We start from the raw sequence: 14,026 nt of genomic DNA, 5'->3' as shown, positions 1-14,026 counted from the left end.
TAAAAGCATCATTGTAAGAGAAAACATTTCAAATTGAATCATTCCAAATTGTTCTTTTAACATTATAGAAAATTTAGAGCCTAATTAGGATCTTTTGTTGTCTATGGGTTACCAGGCCACAAAATCCATGATAATGCTATGAAAAAATATATTGTTCTTTTTGTGAGTTTTACACACTTCTTCAGAAGATCTGCTGAGTTTGGGAGTTTAAAAACATTGATATAATTGAATGCATCTACTCTGTAATGCTTTGCAGACAGTTTTTGAAAGTAATCACTTATGATCCCCAAGCAAATAGAATTCATTTATATAGTTTCCACATTGAGTGTGGGATTAGTCATGCAGCAAAATACTGAGTCATTTGGCCAGAAAATCTACTCATAGTTGTATGAACTGCCAGTGGAAAATCTGAGAACTGTTCATAAGTTAAATTACAAAGCTCTCAGAGTTATAAATCGTTGAGCAGCATTGTTCATTATTATTCAGATAGTGTACAATATTTCCACCATTTGTAAGAATGGACAATTTACAAAGCAAGTTTGAAAGCTGAAGGTATCACCTTCTAGATCCAAGATGAGAGTTGCCATATAAGTTACAAACATATCTACATTCTTAGTGAAGAAATGAAAAAAAGAAGGTAGGTTTATAGTTGCATGATCCATAGCTTTCATCAGGTTCTTAAGGAACAGAGCTCTACAAAGCCACATAAATACCAAGGCTCCTGAATACAGTACCAAATCATTCCTTCAGTCCATGAAGATTTACATCATCTACTACCTTCCCCGAGACTATAAAGAAGTCTAGGATAACAGAGAAAACTCTCAACTCCAACCTATAAAAGTTCAGGAAAATTTCCCAAATGCAAATGAATTCTGCCCACTCTAAACTCACTGGAGACCTATGCTGTAAGTTTCTTTGTCCTCTTACAACTTTAAACAGATTGGGTAACTCTCTTTGGAATGTCAGTTCTAATCCTTAGAAGTGAAAAGACTGTGTTAACTATGTAGGAACATTGCTACAGACTTATGCATAAGAAGATGTGCTAACTTGATATCTAAGCTGCCTTCACAGCAGTTAAGAATCGTAGTTTATATCTAGATATTTGAATGGATAAGCCCAACCTAAGCCTAGGACAATACTGGTCCTAAAGTATGAATTTAGGACCATACTGGTCCTAATATCTGGTCTTGAGTCTGCAAAGTTTTCCATAGTCTTAAGGTCCAAAAGGGGGGCAAAAAGACTTATTATCAGACTTCCAGAAACTACTCTTAGACATCTGGTGAATATAACAGCCACTTTTCTTAAATCCTGCCCCAAACCACAGCTTTTAAAGCTCTTCAGCATTCAACAGCCTGCTGTGAAGTCTTCAGACCTGGTAACTGGTAACCTCAGTTCCAGCAGGGTACTGCACTCCAGCATGGGGAGGATGCTCCACCTACCCATTATCTCTAGCTTTCCACACTTGCCATGCTTGTGAACCTCACCTCCTCCACCTAAATAAAAGAAGCTGGTTATTTCATCTTGTGCCTGTCTTACTCCAGTGGGGAAGTCCAGTTTTCTGAGATGTCCTGATTTCTCAGTCTGGTTAGTTCTATTTTCTACTGAACTCCAAGTTCCCTTTTGACCCTCGAGGCTGTGAAGAGTTTGATGGCATAACATTCATGCATTCCACACAGAGACAGACTTTGAACACCATTCCCTGAGTGCCTCGGAGCCTGGAGGACACTATTTGCACAACTTCATTTTGTCGCCATTTATAATGAGGCAGAAATCCACCTCGAGAAGACCCTCCCAAACTGCAATTAATACACAGACTCCCTGATGACCTGCTATCTGGTGGGCTGTTGACTCTGGAACAAGTTTGCCCTAGCAGTACTGCAGGAGCTAATTACTATGATCATTATTCACTTCCCCCCTTTACCAAAGGATACAGGACAACATGTCCTGTATATCCTCACTGATCAATTGCTACCCTGGTGTAGGCAACCTAATTATTTTTAATAATAGCTAACACTATCTACTCTGGTGGGCCTGTATTAAATGCTTTACATGCATTTACTCCTTTAATCCTCACAGCAACCCTGGGTAGGTACTATTATTACCCCCATTTTATAGCCAAGGATCCTGGGGCTTAGAGATGTAAGGAATTCCCCCAAGATCACACAGCTAGCACGTGGCATAAGGAGTGCCCAGCACTTCAAAAACCATGCAGTTATTATTTGCACGGCCTCCCTGCCCACTGCAGCCCCTCTCCCAAGGAATTCCTCTAAGTTGGGGCTTGCTGGACAGCAGCTACTTTTCCTCTCTTCTGATTGTCCTCAGGCTACCCCCGCCCAGATGAATGAGGGCAAACCAGACACTCCAACAGTACATCAGGTGTTTCCTGGCACACCTCTAGCCTGTGAAGAATTTCCGTAGACCACCTCCTCTAATCCTTCAATCTAACAAACTCCTTCCATAAAAAATTATAGTTTTCACTCATCATTTCATTACAATGTCCCCCACTCAGGTAACTTTGGCCTACCATCTCCAAAAACCTAAACAAGTTTGGGGAGCCAGGCAGACTTTGAAAAAAACATTACTGTTGACCACATGGTCAACCTGCAGAAAAGGGACAGCTCTAAGAGCTTTTCTGTTATATATTGAAGTAAGATTGGAGTTTGTCTAATATAGCATCGTTGGCATCAGGGTTAATTAGCTACATTTCTTGGAAACATCCAAACTGCTTATAAATGCCCCTTCCATCCCAGCACATTTGATCTGAGCTTGAATGAAGAAGATCTAGGCCTATTTCCTTCAGTTATTAACAAAAGTACTACTATAATAAATTACTATAATAGTAATATACCTAACCTATTATTTCCTAATGAAGTACTGTTATTTTCCCCATCTTACAGATGGGGAAATGGAGGCCCAAAGAGGTTACATGGGTAGTGGTAGAGCCAGGGTTATGGACCCAGACTGTTTGATTCTAGAAGACTAAGACTAAGGTAAAATACATTACCTTAGAAGTCCTCAATTATGGGGAAAAGATGACATGTAGAGGAAGTGAAGATTGTCTTCTACTGTTCATAACCTCTGCTTTCTTCACTATTACCTTAGAAGTCTCCCAGAACAAAAACAAAAAATTGGTTGAAAGCTTGTTAATGTAAAATACATATAACAGAGAGAAGAAAATGGCTTCTTACATTCCCTTTAATTTCTAGTTTTCTATGAATTTACTTGTGTTTGTAAACACTTATGTGACCCTGCTTCATCACTGAATATCTTTGGAAAAGATTCAGACTGAAAGACTATCTTGAACTACCTACATAGAAAAACTACCAAAAAAAAAAAAAAAAAAAAAAAAAAAACAGAAGAGTGTCTCACTAAGTAGTCTATCCTTTAGTAGAAGGAGAATTTAGTCTTTCTCTTGCTGTGAAGAGGATGCATATTTGCCTGAGTTCTGTCTCCCTTTGGCTGTTCCAGAAGTTTCTCTATCTTAGAGTCCAGGGCTCACAACATTGTTTTAAAACTCCACTCCTGTTCCCCTTAGTCTTCGAGATTTATGAATCTTGAGTTTGGCTTGCATTCTTTGAATCCACAGTATCCATTATATACCTTCCTAGGCCTCAGCCCACTTAAATAGATCCATCCATCTCCTTGGGCTTCCTTTGATCAATACTTGCTTTCTCTATCCTTAACTAGTTTTTTTAGTACTGATGTGCCTGACAGCTGCCCATACCCAGGCTTGTCAATACATACAACAGAGAGAAGAAAATGGCTTCTTACATTCCCTTTAATTTCTAGTTTTCTATGAATTTACTAGTAGCAAAGTACTTTCATTCATAAATATATATGAATGTATTCTTCCAATGACCTACACATAGGAGATAGAGAAATAACTTGATAAAAATTGTAATGTAACTGATTGTTCCGTTTTTGTTTGTTTTTTAACTTTAATGTTGCTTTGTGGTGGTATGAATTTTAGAGGCAAGAGAGAAAATGATTGATAATAGGTAACGGGGAAAACCACTTAGGATGATTTATTAGGTAAATTATCTGAAATATGTGATTCAGTACATTAATTTTGTTTAGACCCAAACTTTTGAAAGTATAAAAGTACAAAATTAATAGCAACATTGGTATATTGGTGGCTAGTTATTTTATTAATAAATGTTATTAATATAAGGCATAATGAATTAGATATTTCAAAGGGAAATTAGCTTGTCCTTTCATGTTAGAGTTCATAAGATAAATTAATATTTGAAAGTTGGATTACTCCTGATTTTTATGCATAGGCATTCATTCTGGGTCAGAATCAACACATTTTATGAATTTAAAAAATTGGTTGAAAGCTTATTAATGTAAAATACATTTAACTAAAGCAAAAAAGCACAAAAATCTCATCTTGCTCTCAACTTTTAAGATAAACAGAATGTTCTACATTAATTTTAAAAAAGTAGAAGACCTTTTACATGACTTGTAGTTATCCTAAACTAAGAACTTTTCATTGATTCCTACTCTTCTTCAGGTTTAACTCTGCATCTGTGTTTTTGATAAATCAGAAGGAAAGACAAGTAAATATTGGGGGTGGGGGACAGGTAGTAACAAAAGAATAACCAGGAAGAAAATGCTAACAAAAACTGGCATTACTTATAAAAGAGTTAGGAGGTCCTAGGACCACAGGAAAACTTGTAATAGAGTCCCTCTGGATTTAGCAATGGAGTGTTTTGCAATATATTTTTTCAGATGGTTCCATGCAGGGTTTCAGATTTTTCCTTGATTATGGGGAAAAGATGACATGTAGAGGAAGTGAAGATTGTCTTCCACTGTTCATAACCTCTGCTTTCTTCACTATTACCTTAGAAGTCTTCTCCCAGAACAATTACAAGTAAGAAAGTAGGGTCATTTAGCACCTGGTTCTCTTGCCAAATCAGGAGGTCAGGAGTAGAAAAAAAGATTCTGGTATAGATAATGAAGCTAAACTGTATGGAACCAGTGGCACTAGAAACACCCATGGGAGATATCGGAGTACTTATATATTAACAGAAGAGCAAAACATAGAGGATTTTTCCCCTTTTCTTTGAACTACCCTTCACTACTAGAAATAGAGCCTGATCAGTAGTACCATGAATCGAGTCAGAACATGATAATCAGAAATACCAGCCTTATCCAATAGAATAGGAATACTCCAGCAAACAAATAGTGTAGATCAAGGCACATTGTCAACATCAGATATCCATTAGGGAGATAACAAGTGCAAGTCCCAGCAGCAGAAGGAATTTTCTGGCTTGCAATAAATAGACACTCAGGCAGTCAAGAGGGAACCCACCATGTTATGTCAGTAAGGGTCCTGGCAGGAAACAGATGGCCTACTGAAATTAGAATAATTTAAGTTATTAATAAAGGGACTATTTAAGGAGATATGGGCTGGGTATAGGGAAACCACAGAGAATAGTGCTGTACCCCAGGGTAGTAATAGTGGAAATGTTACCACCTCTGGTCCAAAGGAATGAGAGTAGGGAGTGGTTGTTGCACCCCAAAAGAAGATGGTCATATAGAGAGGTTTAGTTGAGGGATACAGCCAGCCTGAGGAAAGGAGCCAAGAAGATAATTCTCCTAACTCACTGTCCTCCCTCTCTCTGATCTGCTGAGACCCCCTGTTGACCAAACCCAACTGGAAAGAGGGCAAGGGGGCCCAAACAGGAACACCTCCTATCTTAGACAGCATAATGGAGATGGCTGGAGAATGAATCTAGAGTGGCAGAGAGAGGATTTCTGACAGTTGTGTCTGAGCAGAACTATAGTCCCAAGAAACACTTGGTGAGCCAGACAAAACTCTGGTCACAGGAGTTATAGGAATACTAGGCAGAAACTTAAGTAAGGAAGGCCTTGAATGGGACTTAGTCAAGTGAGGAAAACATAAGCCTAGTACCTGGAATTGAGCACAACCTGTTACAAAGCTGACTTGATGATTAACTTCTAAGTTCTGGCTCCCTAGCCCTTCTTTAACATGCTTCGGGGTTATTGACTAGGAATGGTTATCAGGGACATGAGGGACCCCAGTTCCCTCATCTGTAAAGTGTGAATAATAACTGTGTCTACTTCAGAGGGTGACTGTAAGGACTAAGTGAGTTAGGACAGGTTGGATACTTAGAACAGTACCTTATATATAGTAAGCACTCAGTAAATGCTAGCTATAATATTGATACTTATTACATGAAGTAGACAGGATTGGAAAAAATATGAGGATGTCACATAGGGCAGTATAGGGAGCTAAATGAATTCCTTTCCTAGATAATGGTTACATCCTTGACTACGCATTATATCACTGCTTATTCATTGAAGTAGCTTCAATAAAAGTACATCCAAAACTCTGACCAAATAAGAGTGTTTTTTCTTTCCTTTCCCATTAGGGAAAGTTTAAAATGGTTCAAGTCTATAGCCCCTGAAACATATTTAACGTTTCTTAGGCTCATGCATAGTCTCAAATCTAGTCTAAGTAGTGCTGTCATAATTTGGCCACATTGTTAAGCCATCCTAAAGTATGCTAATCTTTGTTTTAATCAGGATATTGCTGGAACGATTTGGAAATTGAACATGTTTTTGACGTCATTTGAAAATGGAGGAGTAAAAAGAGTAAGTTGAAAACCTCCCTAACAGATATTAGTAAAACCTAGTAATATCCCACCAAAGGTCAGTAACACCTTGACTGATAAGAAAGCCATCCAAACACTTCTTTGCTTAGCTTAGTGCTGCTGGTACTGCATGAGAAGGCACTTGTTTTAATTTCTTAGCTGCTAAAACAAATATAATACAATGGGTTGGCTCGACAAAAGGAATGCATTGGCTCATGGCTTCAGAGGCTAGAAGGATTGCTTCCTCCCAAGGTCGGTATCTTCTGGCTGTTCCAGCAATCTTTAGGGCTCCTTGGTTTTTCCTTCACATGGGAATGTCTTCTTCTTTCTCTCCTGGGTTCTGTTGACTTCCAGCTTCTGGCAGGTCCTGGTGGTTTCTCTTTCTTTCCAATGTCCTTTGCTTATAAGGATTTCGATCATATTGGATTAAAGCCCACCCTCATTCAGTTTGGGCACACCTTAACTTACAACATCTTCAGAGGTCTATTTGCAAATGAGTCATTCCCAGGGGACCAGTGGTTAGGACCTGAACATGCCTTTTGTGAGAAACGTGATTCAATCCCAAACAGCACCCAATCATTTAGAGACGTTCCAATCTGAATCACTCTTCCTCTAATGAATACATAATTTTTAATAATATGGACATCCCCCTCACCCATGTCCTACATGACTAGAGGCTGGGCTGGAACTACTGGTTCATTTCACAGAGATCGTTAAACCAGCCAGTGGGTATTCAGAATAACATTGGCACTATTTTCCTTGCACTTTGGGACTCACCTAGATGGGAGTCTTTAGCTCATACTCTGACTTTAATAGTACAGGAGACCTTTTATCTCTATACAATCCAGAATTCCTATGTATAGAAAACAATCCAAACCTTTTCTGAAAGTATACTTAGGTTGTAAAAACCTTTTATGAAAGTATACTTAGGTTGTATTGCAGTTGTACCTGTCTTTCACAATTTTAACTTAATCATTAATAGCTAACATATACATAAACACCAAGGTAGATGAGACACCTAATTATATTTCAGAATTCATTTCCTTCAATATTCATTTCCTTCAGTTTTAATTTCCTTAAGTTTGATGACTTTTACCTTTTAGAATTTTACAGATGGCTTTTGCATTGTTGAATTCCTGACTTAATTTTGTCACTGATTTATTAAAGTAAACCCAAATGCATTGAGAATTTATATTTTATTACCTTCATTGCTTTCATTAGTTACAAAACTCAACTTCTTTATGCCTATTTCTTAGATATTATTTTTTCCATAATTTGGATCATTGTTTTTCAAACTATGGATTATAACCCATTACTGGTTGTGAAATGACTTTAATGTGCTATCTTGTGAAATGACTTTAATGTGCTATCACCAACACTTTTTAAAGTTAAATAGAATTAGTAAATAGAACAGACATTTAGAAAGCACATCTCATAGTAAAAGTATTGTAGTAAGCATTGTTTCATGAAACTTTTAGTTTGTTTGTGTGTATATGTATGTATGTGTTTTCTCGATCCAAATGTAAAATATGTATTTTATTGTGAGCAGCAGTCAAGGAAAATGTTTGAAAGCCATTGACTTACATTATTAATCCAACAACACATCTAGTGTATTCTTGCAGAAGTGGTTATGTTTAATCTGGCCCTCTATAACTATGGAGGGGGTTAATGAAATGCTTTCTTTTAGTAGAAAGGAAAAAAACAGGAGTAGGGAAGAAATAGTTACATGGTAAATTTTCATCAGTTACCAGAAACTAGTAAGTACTGCTTAATATATACCCATACTCATAATATTCCATCCAAATTTGTAAATATTCTGTTTCTGGATAGTATAATGGAAAATGGTTCTGAAATCTACTGAAAAATAGGGATTCTAAAAGATATTTGCTATGTCCATTTTGTTTGCTTTTGAATGAATTGCATGTTTGTGAAGGAGCTTGAAGATTTGCTTTTTAAATAAATCATATCAACAGGAGAAAAGTTTAATACAGTTAGGGAGAATGCAAAAGCTATATTTTTGTAAGCTAATTTTTTTATTATAGAAATTGTAGATTGAAAGAAAAATCATGCAGAAAATACAGATTCCCATATATCCCCCAACATCCACAGTTTTCCCTGTTATTAAAACATTGCATTTCTGTGGTGCCTTTGTTAAAATTGATGAAACAATATTATTATAATTATACTATTAACTATAGTCCATAGTTTACATTAGGGTTCACTATGTTGTACAGTCCTATTTTTTAATGTATTCTAGTAACATATATACACCCTAAAATTTTCCCTTTTAATCACATTCAAATATATATTTCAGTGATTTTAATTATATTCACAATGTTGTGCTACCATCACCACCATCCATTTCTAAAACATTCCCATCATCCCAAATAGAAACTCTACCAATTAAGCATTAACTCCCTATTCCATACCTGCAACCCAGCCCGTTAACCTATTTACTAGTTTCTGATTCTATGAGTTTGTTTATTCTAATTATTTCATATCAGTGAGATCATACAATATTTCTCCTTTTGCGTCTGGCTTATTGCACTCAACATGATGTCTCCAGGGTTCATACATGCTGTTGTATGTGTCAGAACTTCATTCCTTCTTACTGCTGAATAATATTCCACAAATAATATACCACATTTTGTTTATCCATTGATTGGTTGATTGGACACTTGGGTTGCTTCCATCTTTTGGCAATTGTGAATAATGCAGCTATAAACATTGGTGTGCAAATATCTGTTCAAGTACCTGCTTTCAGTTCTTTTGGGTATATGCTTAAAAGTGGGATTGCCAGGTCATATGGTAATTGTTTTCAACTTTCTGATGAACTGCCAAACTGTATTCCACAGCACTTGCTTCATTTTACATTCCCACCAACAATGAACAAGTGTTCCTATTTCTCCACATCTTCTCCAACACTTGCTACTTTTTTTAAGTTTTTTGAATAGAAACCATTCTAGTGAGTATGAAATGATACCTCATTGTGGTTTTGATTTGCATTTCCCTAATGCCTAACAATGTTGAACATTTTTCATGTGCTTTCTGGCCATTCGTATATCTTCTTTGGAAAAATTTCAAGTCAAGCCTTTTGCCCATTTTTTAATTAGGTTGTTTGTCTTTTTGTTATTGAGTTATAGGATTTCTTTATATATGCTGGATATTAAGTGCTTATCAGATATGTGGTTTCCAAATATTTTTTCCCATTGTGTAGGTTGCCAAGTATTTTTTTCCATTGTGTAGGTTGTCTTTTTACTCTTGTGATGAAGTCCTTCAATGCACAAAAGTTTTTAATTTTGATAAAGTCCCTTTTATCTATGTTCTCTTTTATTGTTTGTGCTTTGAGTATAAAGTCTCAGATACCATTATCTAACACAAGGTCCCAAAGATTCTTCCCTCAGTTTTCTTCTAAGAGTTTCATAGTTTTGGTACTTATATTAAAATGTTTGATCCATTTTGAGTTAATTTTTGTATATGGTGTGAGGTAGGGGCCCACCTTCATACTTTTGCATAAGGATGTCCAGTTTTTCCAGCACCATTTGTTGAAGAGACTATAGTTTCCCTACTGAGTAGACTTGGCACCCTTGTCAAAAAACAATTGCCCACAGACATGAGGGTATATTTCTGAACTCTCAATTCAATTCCATTGATCTATATGTCTGTCAATGTGCCAGTACCATGGTGTTTTGATTACTGTAGCTCTGTAATAAGTTTTAAAATAGAGAACTGTCAGTGCTCCAACTTCATTCTTCATTTTCAAGATGGTTTTAGCTTTTCAAGCCCTTCCTTATAAATTTGATGATTGGCTTTTCCATTTCTTCAAAGAAGTGGTTGTAAATTTGAGTGGGATTGCATTGAAATCTGTAAGTCACTTGGAGTAGATTTGACATTGTAACAATATTTAGTTTTCTGGCCCATGAGCATGGAATGTCTTTACATTTATTTAGGTCTTCATTGATTTCTTTTAGCAATGTTTTGTAGTTTTCCATGGACAAGTCTTGACATCCTTGGATAAATTTTTTCCCAGATATTTGATTCTTTTGGTTGCCATTGTAAATGGAATTTTTTCTTGATTTCTTCTTCAAATTCTTTGTTACTTGTGTACAGAAACACTACTAATTTTTGCATGTTAATATTGTACCCCATCATTTTGCTGAATTCATTTATTAGCTCTAGTAGCTTTGCTGTAGATTTCAGATTGTGTATATACAGGATCATGTCATCTGCAGATAGGGAAAGTTTTACTTCTTCCTTTCCAATGTGGATGCCTTTTATTTCTTTTTCTTGCCTAATTGTTCTGGCTAGAACTTCCAGTACAGTGTTAAAGAACAGTGTTGACTTTTGGCATCCTTGTCTTTTTCCTGATTTTTTGTGTATGATTCCAGTTTTTACTTTTCAATCTAGAATTCTTTATGGAATATAGTTTGAAATAGGAATATAACTTAATTTTTTTCCATTCATCAATTTTCTCACTATCATTTATTGAATAAATCTTCCTTTCCCTACTTATTAAAGGTTTTACTTTAATCATATACTAAATTATTATATATGTATGAATATATAATTTCATTAGTTTCATACAATTTCATTTGTTTTCTTACTTTGTACTTTATTTAATACCAATATATGAAGCTAAATCCAAAGAAAGACTATCTTTACTGTCTGTAATGGTATCAACGTATTATCTCAAAAGTTCCTCAAACTTTAAGGAACAACCATAAAAGTTCCAGTTAAACAATACAGTTATTCTTTTTATTGTGTTAAAATACAATTAACATACAATTTACCATTTTAACTGTTTCAAAGTATACAATTCAGAGGTATTAAGTACATTCACAATGTTGTATAAACATCTTCACTATGTAGTTCCAGAACTTTAATATCACCCCATATGGAAACCTTGTACCCATTATGCAGCCAATTCCCATTCTTCCTTCTCCCCAGTCCCTGGTAACCACTAATTTGCTTCCTGTCTCCATGGATTTGCTTGTTCTGAATATTTCATATAAGTGGAATCATATAATTCATGGCTTTTTGCTCCTGACTTCAACTTAGCATATTTCCAAGGTTCATAAATGGTATAGCATGTATCATTAGTGCTTCATTCCTTTTATGGCTAAATATAAATATTCCATTGTATGACTATATCACATTTTGTTTAACTATTCATCTGCTAATGGACAATTGGGTTTTTTCCACCTTTTGGCTCTTTGCGAATAGAGCTGCTATGAACATCTGAATACAAGTATTTGCTTGAAAGGCTGTTTTCAATTATTTGGATATATTCCTAGGAGTGGAATTACTAAGTCTTATGGTAATTCATTTTGTTTTACTTATTGAGAAACTGTTTTCAACAGCAGCTGCACCATTTTCCATTCCCACCAACAATGTACAAAGGTTTCAACTTCTCCACATCTTTGCAAACACTTGGTATTTTCCATTTTTTAAATTTTGTCCATCCTGGTGGGTGTGAAATGGTATCTCATTATGTTTTTGATTTGCAATTCTCTAATGATTAATGATATTGAGTCTTTTTTATGTGCTTATTGACCATTTGTATATTTTCTTTGGAGTAATGTCTATTTTGTCCATTTTTTAAAACTCAATTATTTGTCTTTTTATTATTGTATTTTAAGAATTAATTATTCTGGATTCAAGTTCCTTATCAGATAAATAATTTGCAAATATTTTCTTCCATATGGGTTGGTTATTTGCAAAAAACAATTTTCTGATGTCCTATCTAAGAAACCATAGCCTAACCCAAGGTCATGAAGATTTACTTTTAAGTTTATCTTTATAGTTTATAGTTTTAACCCTTCCTTTCATGTCTGTGATCCATTTTGAGTTAATTTTTTTGCATGGTGTAGGGTAGGATCAACTTAATTCTTTTGTACGTGGATATCAAGCTATCCTAGCACCATTTGTTGAAAAGACTTTTCTTTCCCCATTTAATTGTCTTGGCACCCTTGCCAAAAAATCACTTGACCATAGATGTGAGGATTTATTTCTGGACTCTCAAGTCTATTCTATTGATTTACTTCTGTCCTTAAGTCATGACCATACTGTCTTGATTACTTTAGCTTTGTAGGAAATTTCAAAATCAGGAAGTTTGAACCCTCCAAGTTTCTTCTTTTACAAGATTATCGTGGCTCTTCTGGGTCCTTTGCATTTCCATATATATTTTAGGATTCAGCTTATCAATTTCTGAAAATATCATGCATTATTGAACTTCATTTGTTCTTGTGAACTTAAACATCATCAGTTTCAGGAATTTTGTCAGAAATAGAAGCTGAATATTCTGGCTTGCGCTACCTCACAGCATTTCAAAAATTTAGCAGTGATAAAAGTTTACTGCAAAGGTTGGAACTCAGGGCTGACACTGGAATTTTTCTGAACAAGAAAAACTGTTCTCAGCCACTCTTTTAAAACACTGAGTGGCTCTGGAAATTGGTTTTTGCTACAGTCTTGATAATGTTTCTTCATGAATTCAACATAAAATTACAAGATAAAGCAGCCCTTATATGCAGAACTTAAACTGAGATAAAGTCATTTCAATAACAATTAATGTATGCCTCACAGGTAATGTGAAGTTGCTTTATACACTTCCTGTGCTGTCAAAAGTTAAAACAAGAAATGAGATCTCCATTCTTATATAAATTTGCAGTAGATACATTTTCCAGGTTCAAATTATAGTTCCAGAAGTGTCTTTTGTACCTCAATGTAAAGGAAATTTTCATGTTTCAAAATCCATTTAGCTGTACAATTGAGAAGCATCCACCTAACCTTTAATTGGAAGTGATTAATCTGCAATGTAATGACATCTAAAAGCAAATATCAAGGGAAGAATAGAGTAGAATGCTATAAATGCCTTCTATATGAATATGCTCAGTAAAACATATAAGCTCATATTTTGGAAGTACAGGGTTTCTTTTTGGGGTGATAGAAATATTGCAGAATTAGATATGGTGATGGTTGTACAACATTGTGAATATAATAAAAACTGTACACTTTAAAATGGTAAATTTTCTGTTATGTAAATTTTGTCTCAGTCAAAAAATTATAAGCTCATGTATTATCAGTATTTGGTAGTAGCTATCTATGTGAAAGACATTTTCAAAGAAAAATATGTAAAATCTCAGTGCAGATCTGCACTGAAATGGGTATTTGCAAATAATTTTGACAACAAACACTAACTTTGAAGCCCAATTAAGGGAAATGTTATTATTTAAAAACAGAATTTCATTCTTCTTATTAGTAGATAAACCTGTCTTCTAAAAATGTGTACTCAGTTATTGTTGTAACATTTTGGATTTTGTAAATAAAAATTTTATGGATTTTTTTCTCTTGTTATATATGTATATAATCTACTTGATTTTGCCTCTTGGTCTGCAAAGCTGAAAATA

General features: G+C 35.1%; 1 protein-coding gene across 8 annotated transcripts in view; it reads left to right on the top strand.

The window, feature by feature from the left end:
* BEND6 (BEN domain containing 6) overlaps positions 1-14,026 on the top strand; it is a 74,709-nt gene that overhangs the window by 4,614 nt on the left and 56,069 nt on the right. For 3 of the 8 annotated variants that reach the window (XM_037844393.1, XM_037844390.1, XM_037844389.1), the window contains exon 2: positions 6,553-6,621. The exons of the other annotated variants lie outside the window; for them this stretch is intronic. In XM_037844393.1, the coding sequence (XP_037700321.1) occupies positions 6,583-6,621 (39 nt within the window). In that variant the 5' untranslated portion in view covers positions 6,553-6,582. The remainder of the gene's footprint in view (positions 1-6,552; positions 6,622-14,026) is intronic. 8 annotated transcript variants of the gene reach the window in all.

This window comes from Choloepus didactylus, chromosome 7 (genome assembly GCF_015220235.1).
Source record: "Choloepus didactylus isolate mChoDid1 chromosome 7, mChoDid1.pri, whole genome shotgun sequence".
Taxonomy (NCBI): Eukaryota; Metazoa; Chordata; class Mammalia; order Pilosa; family Megalonychidae; genus Choloepus; species Choloepus didactylus.
This window is presented reverse-complemented; position numbering and strand designations above follow the sequence as displayed.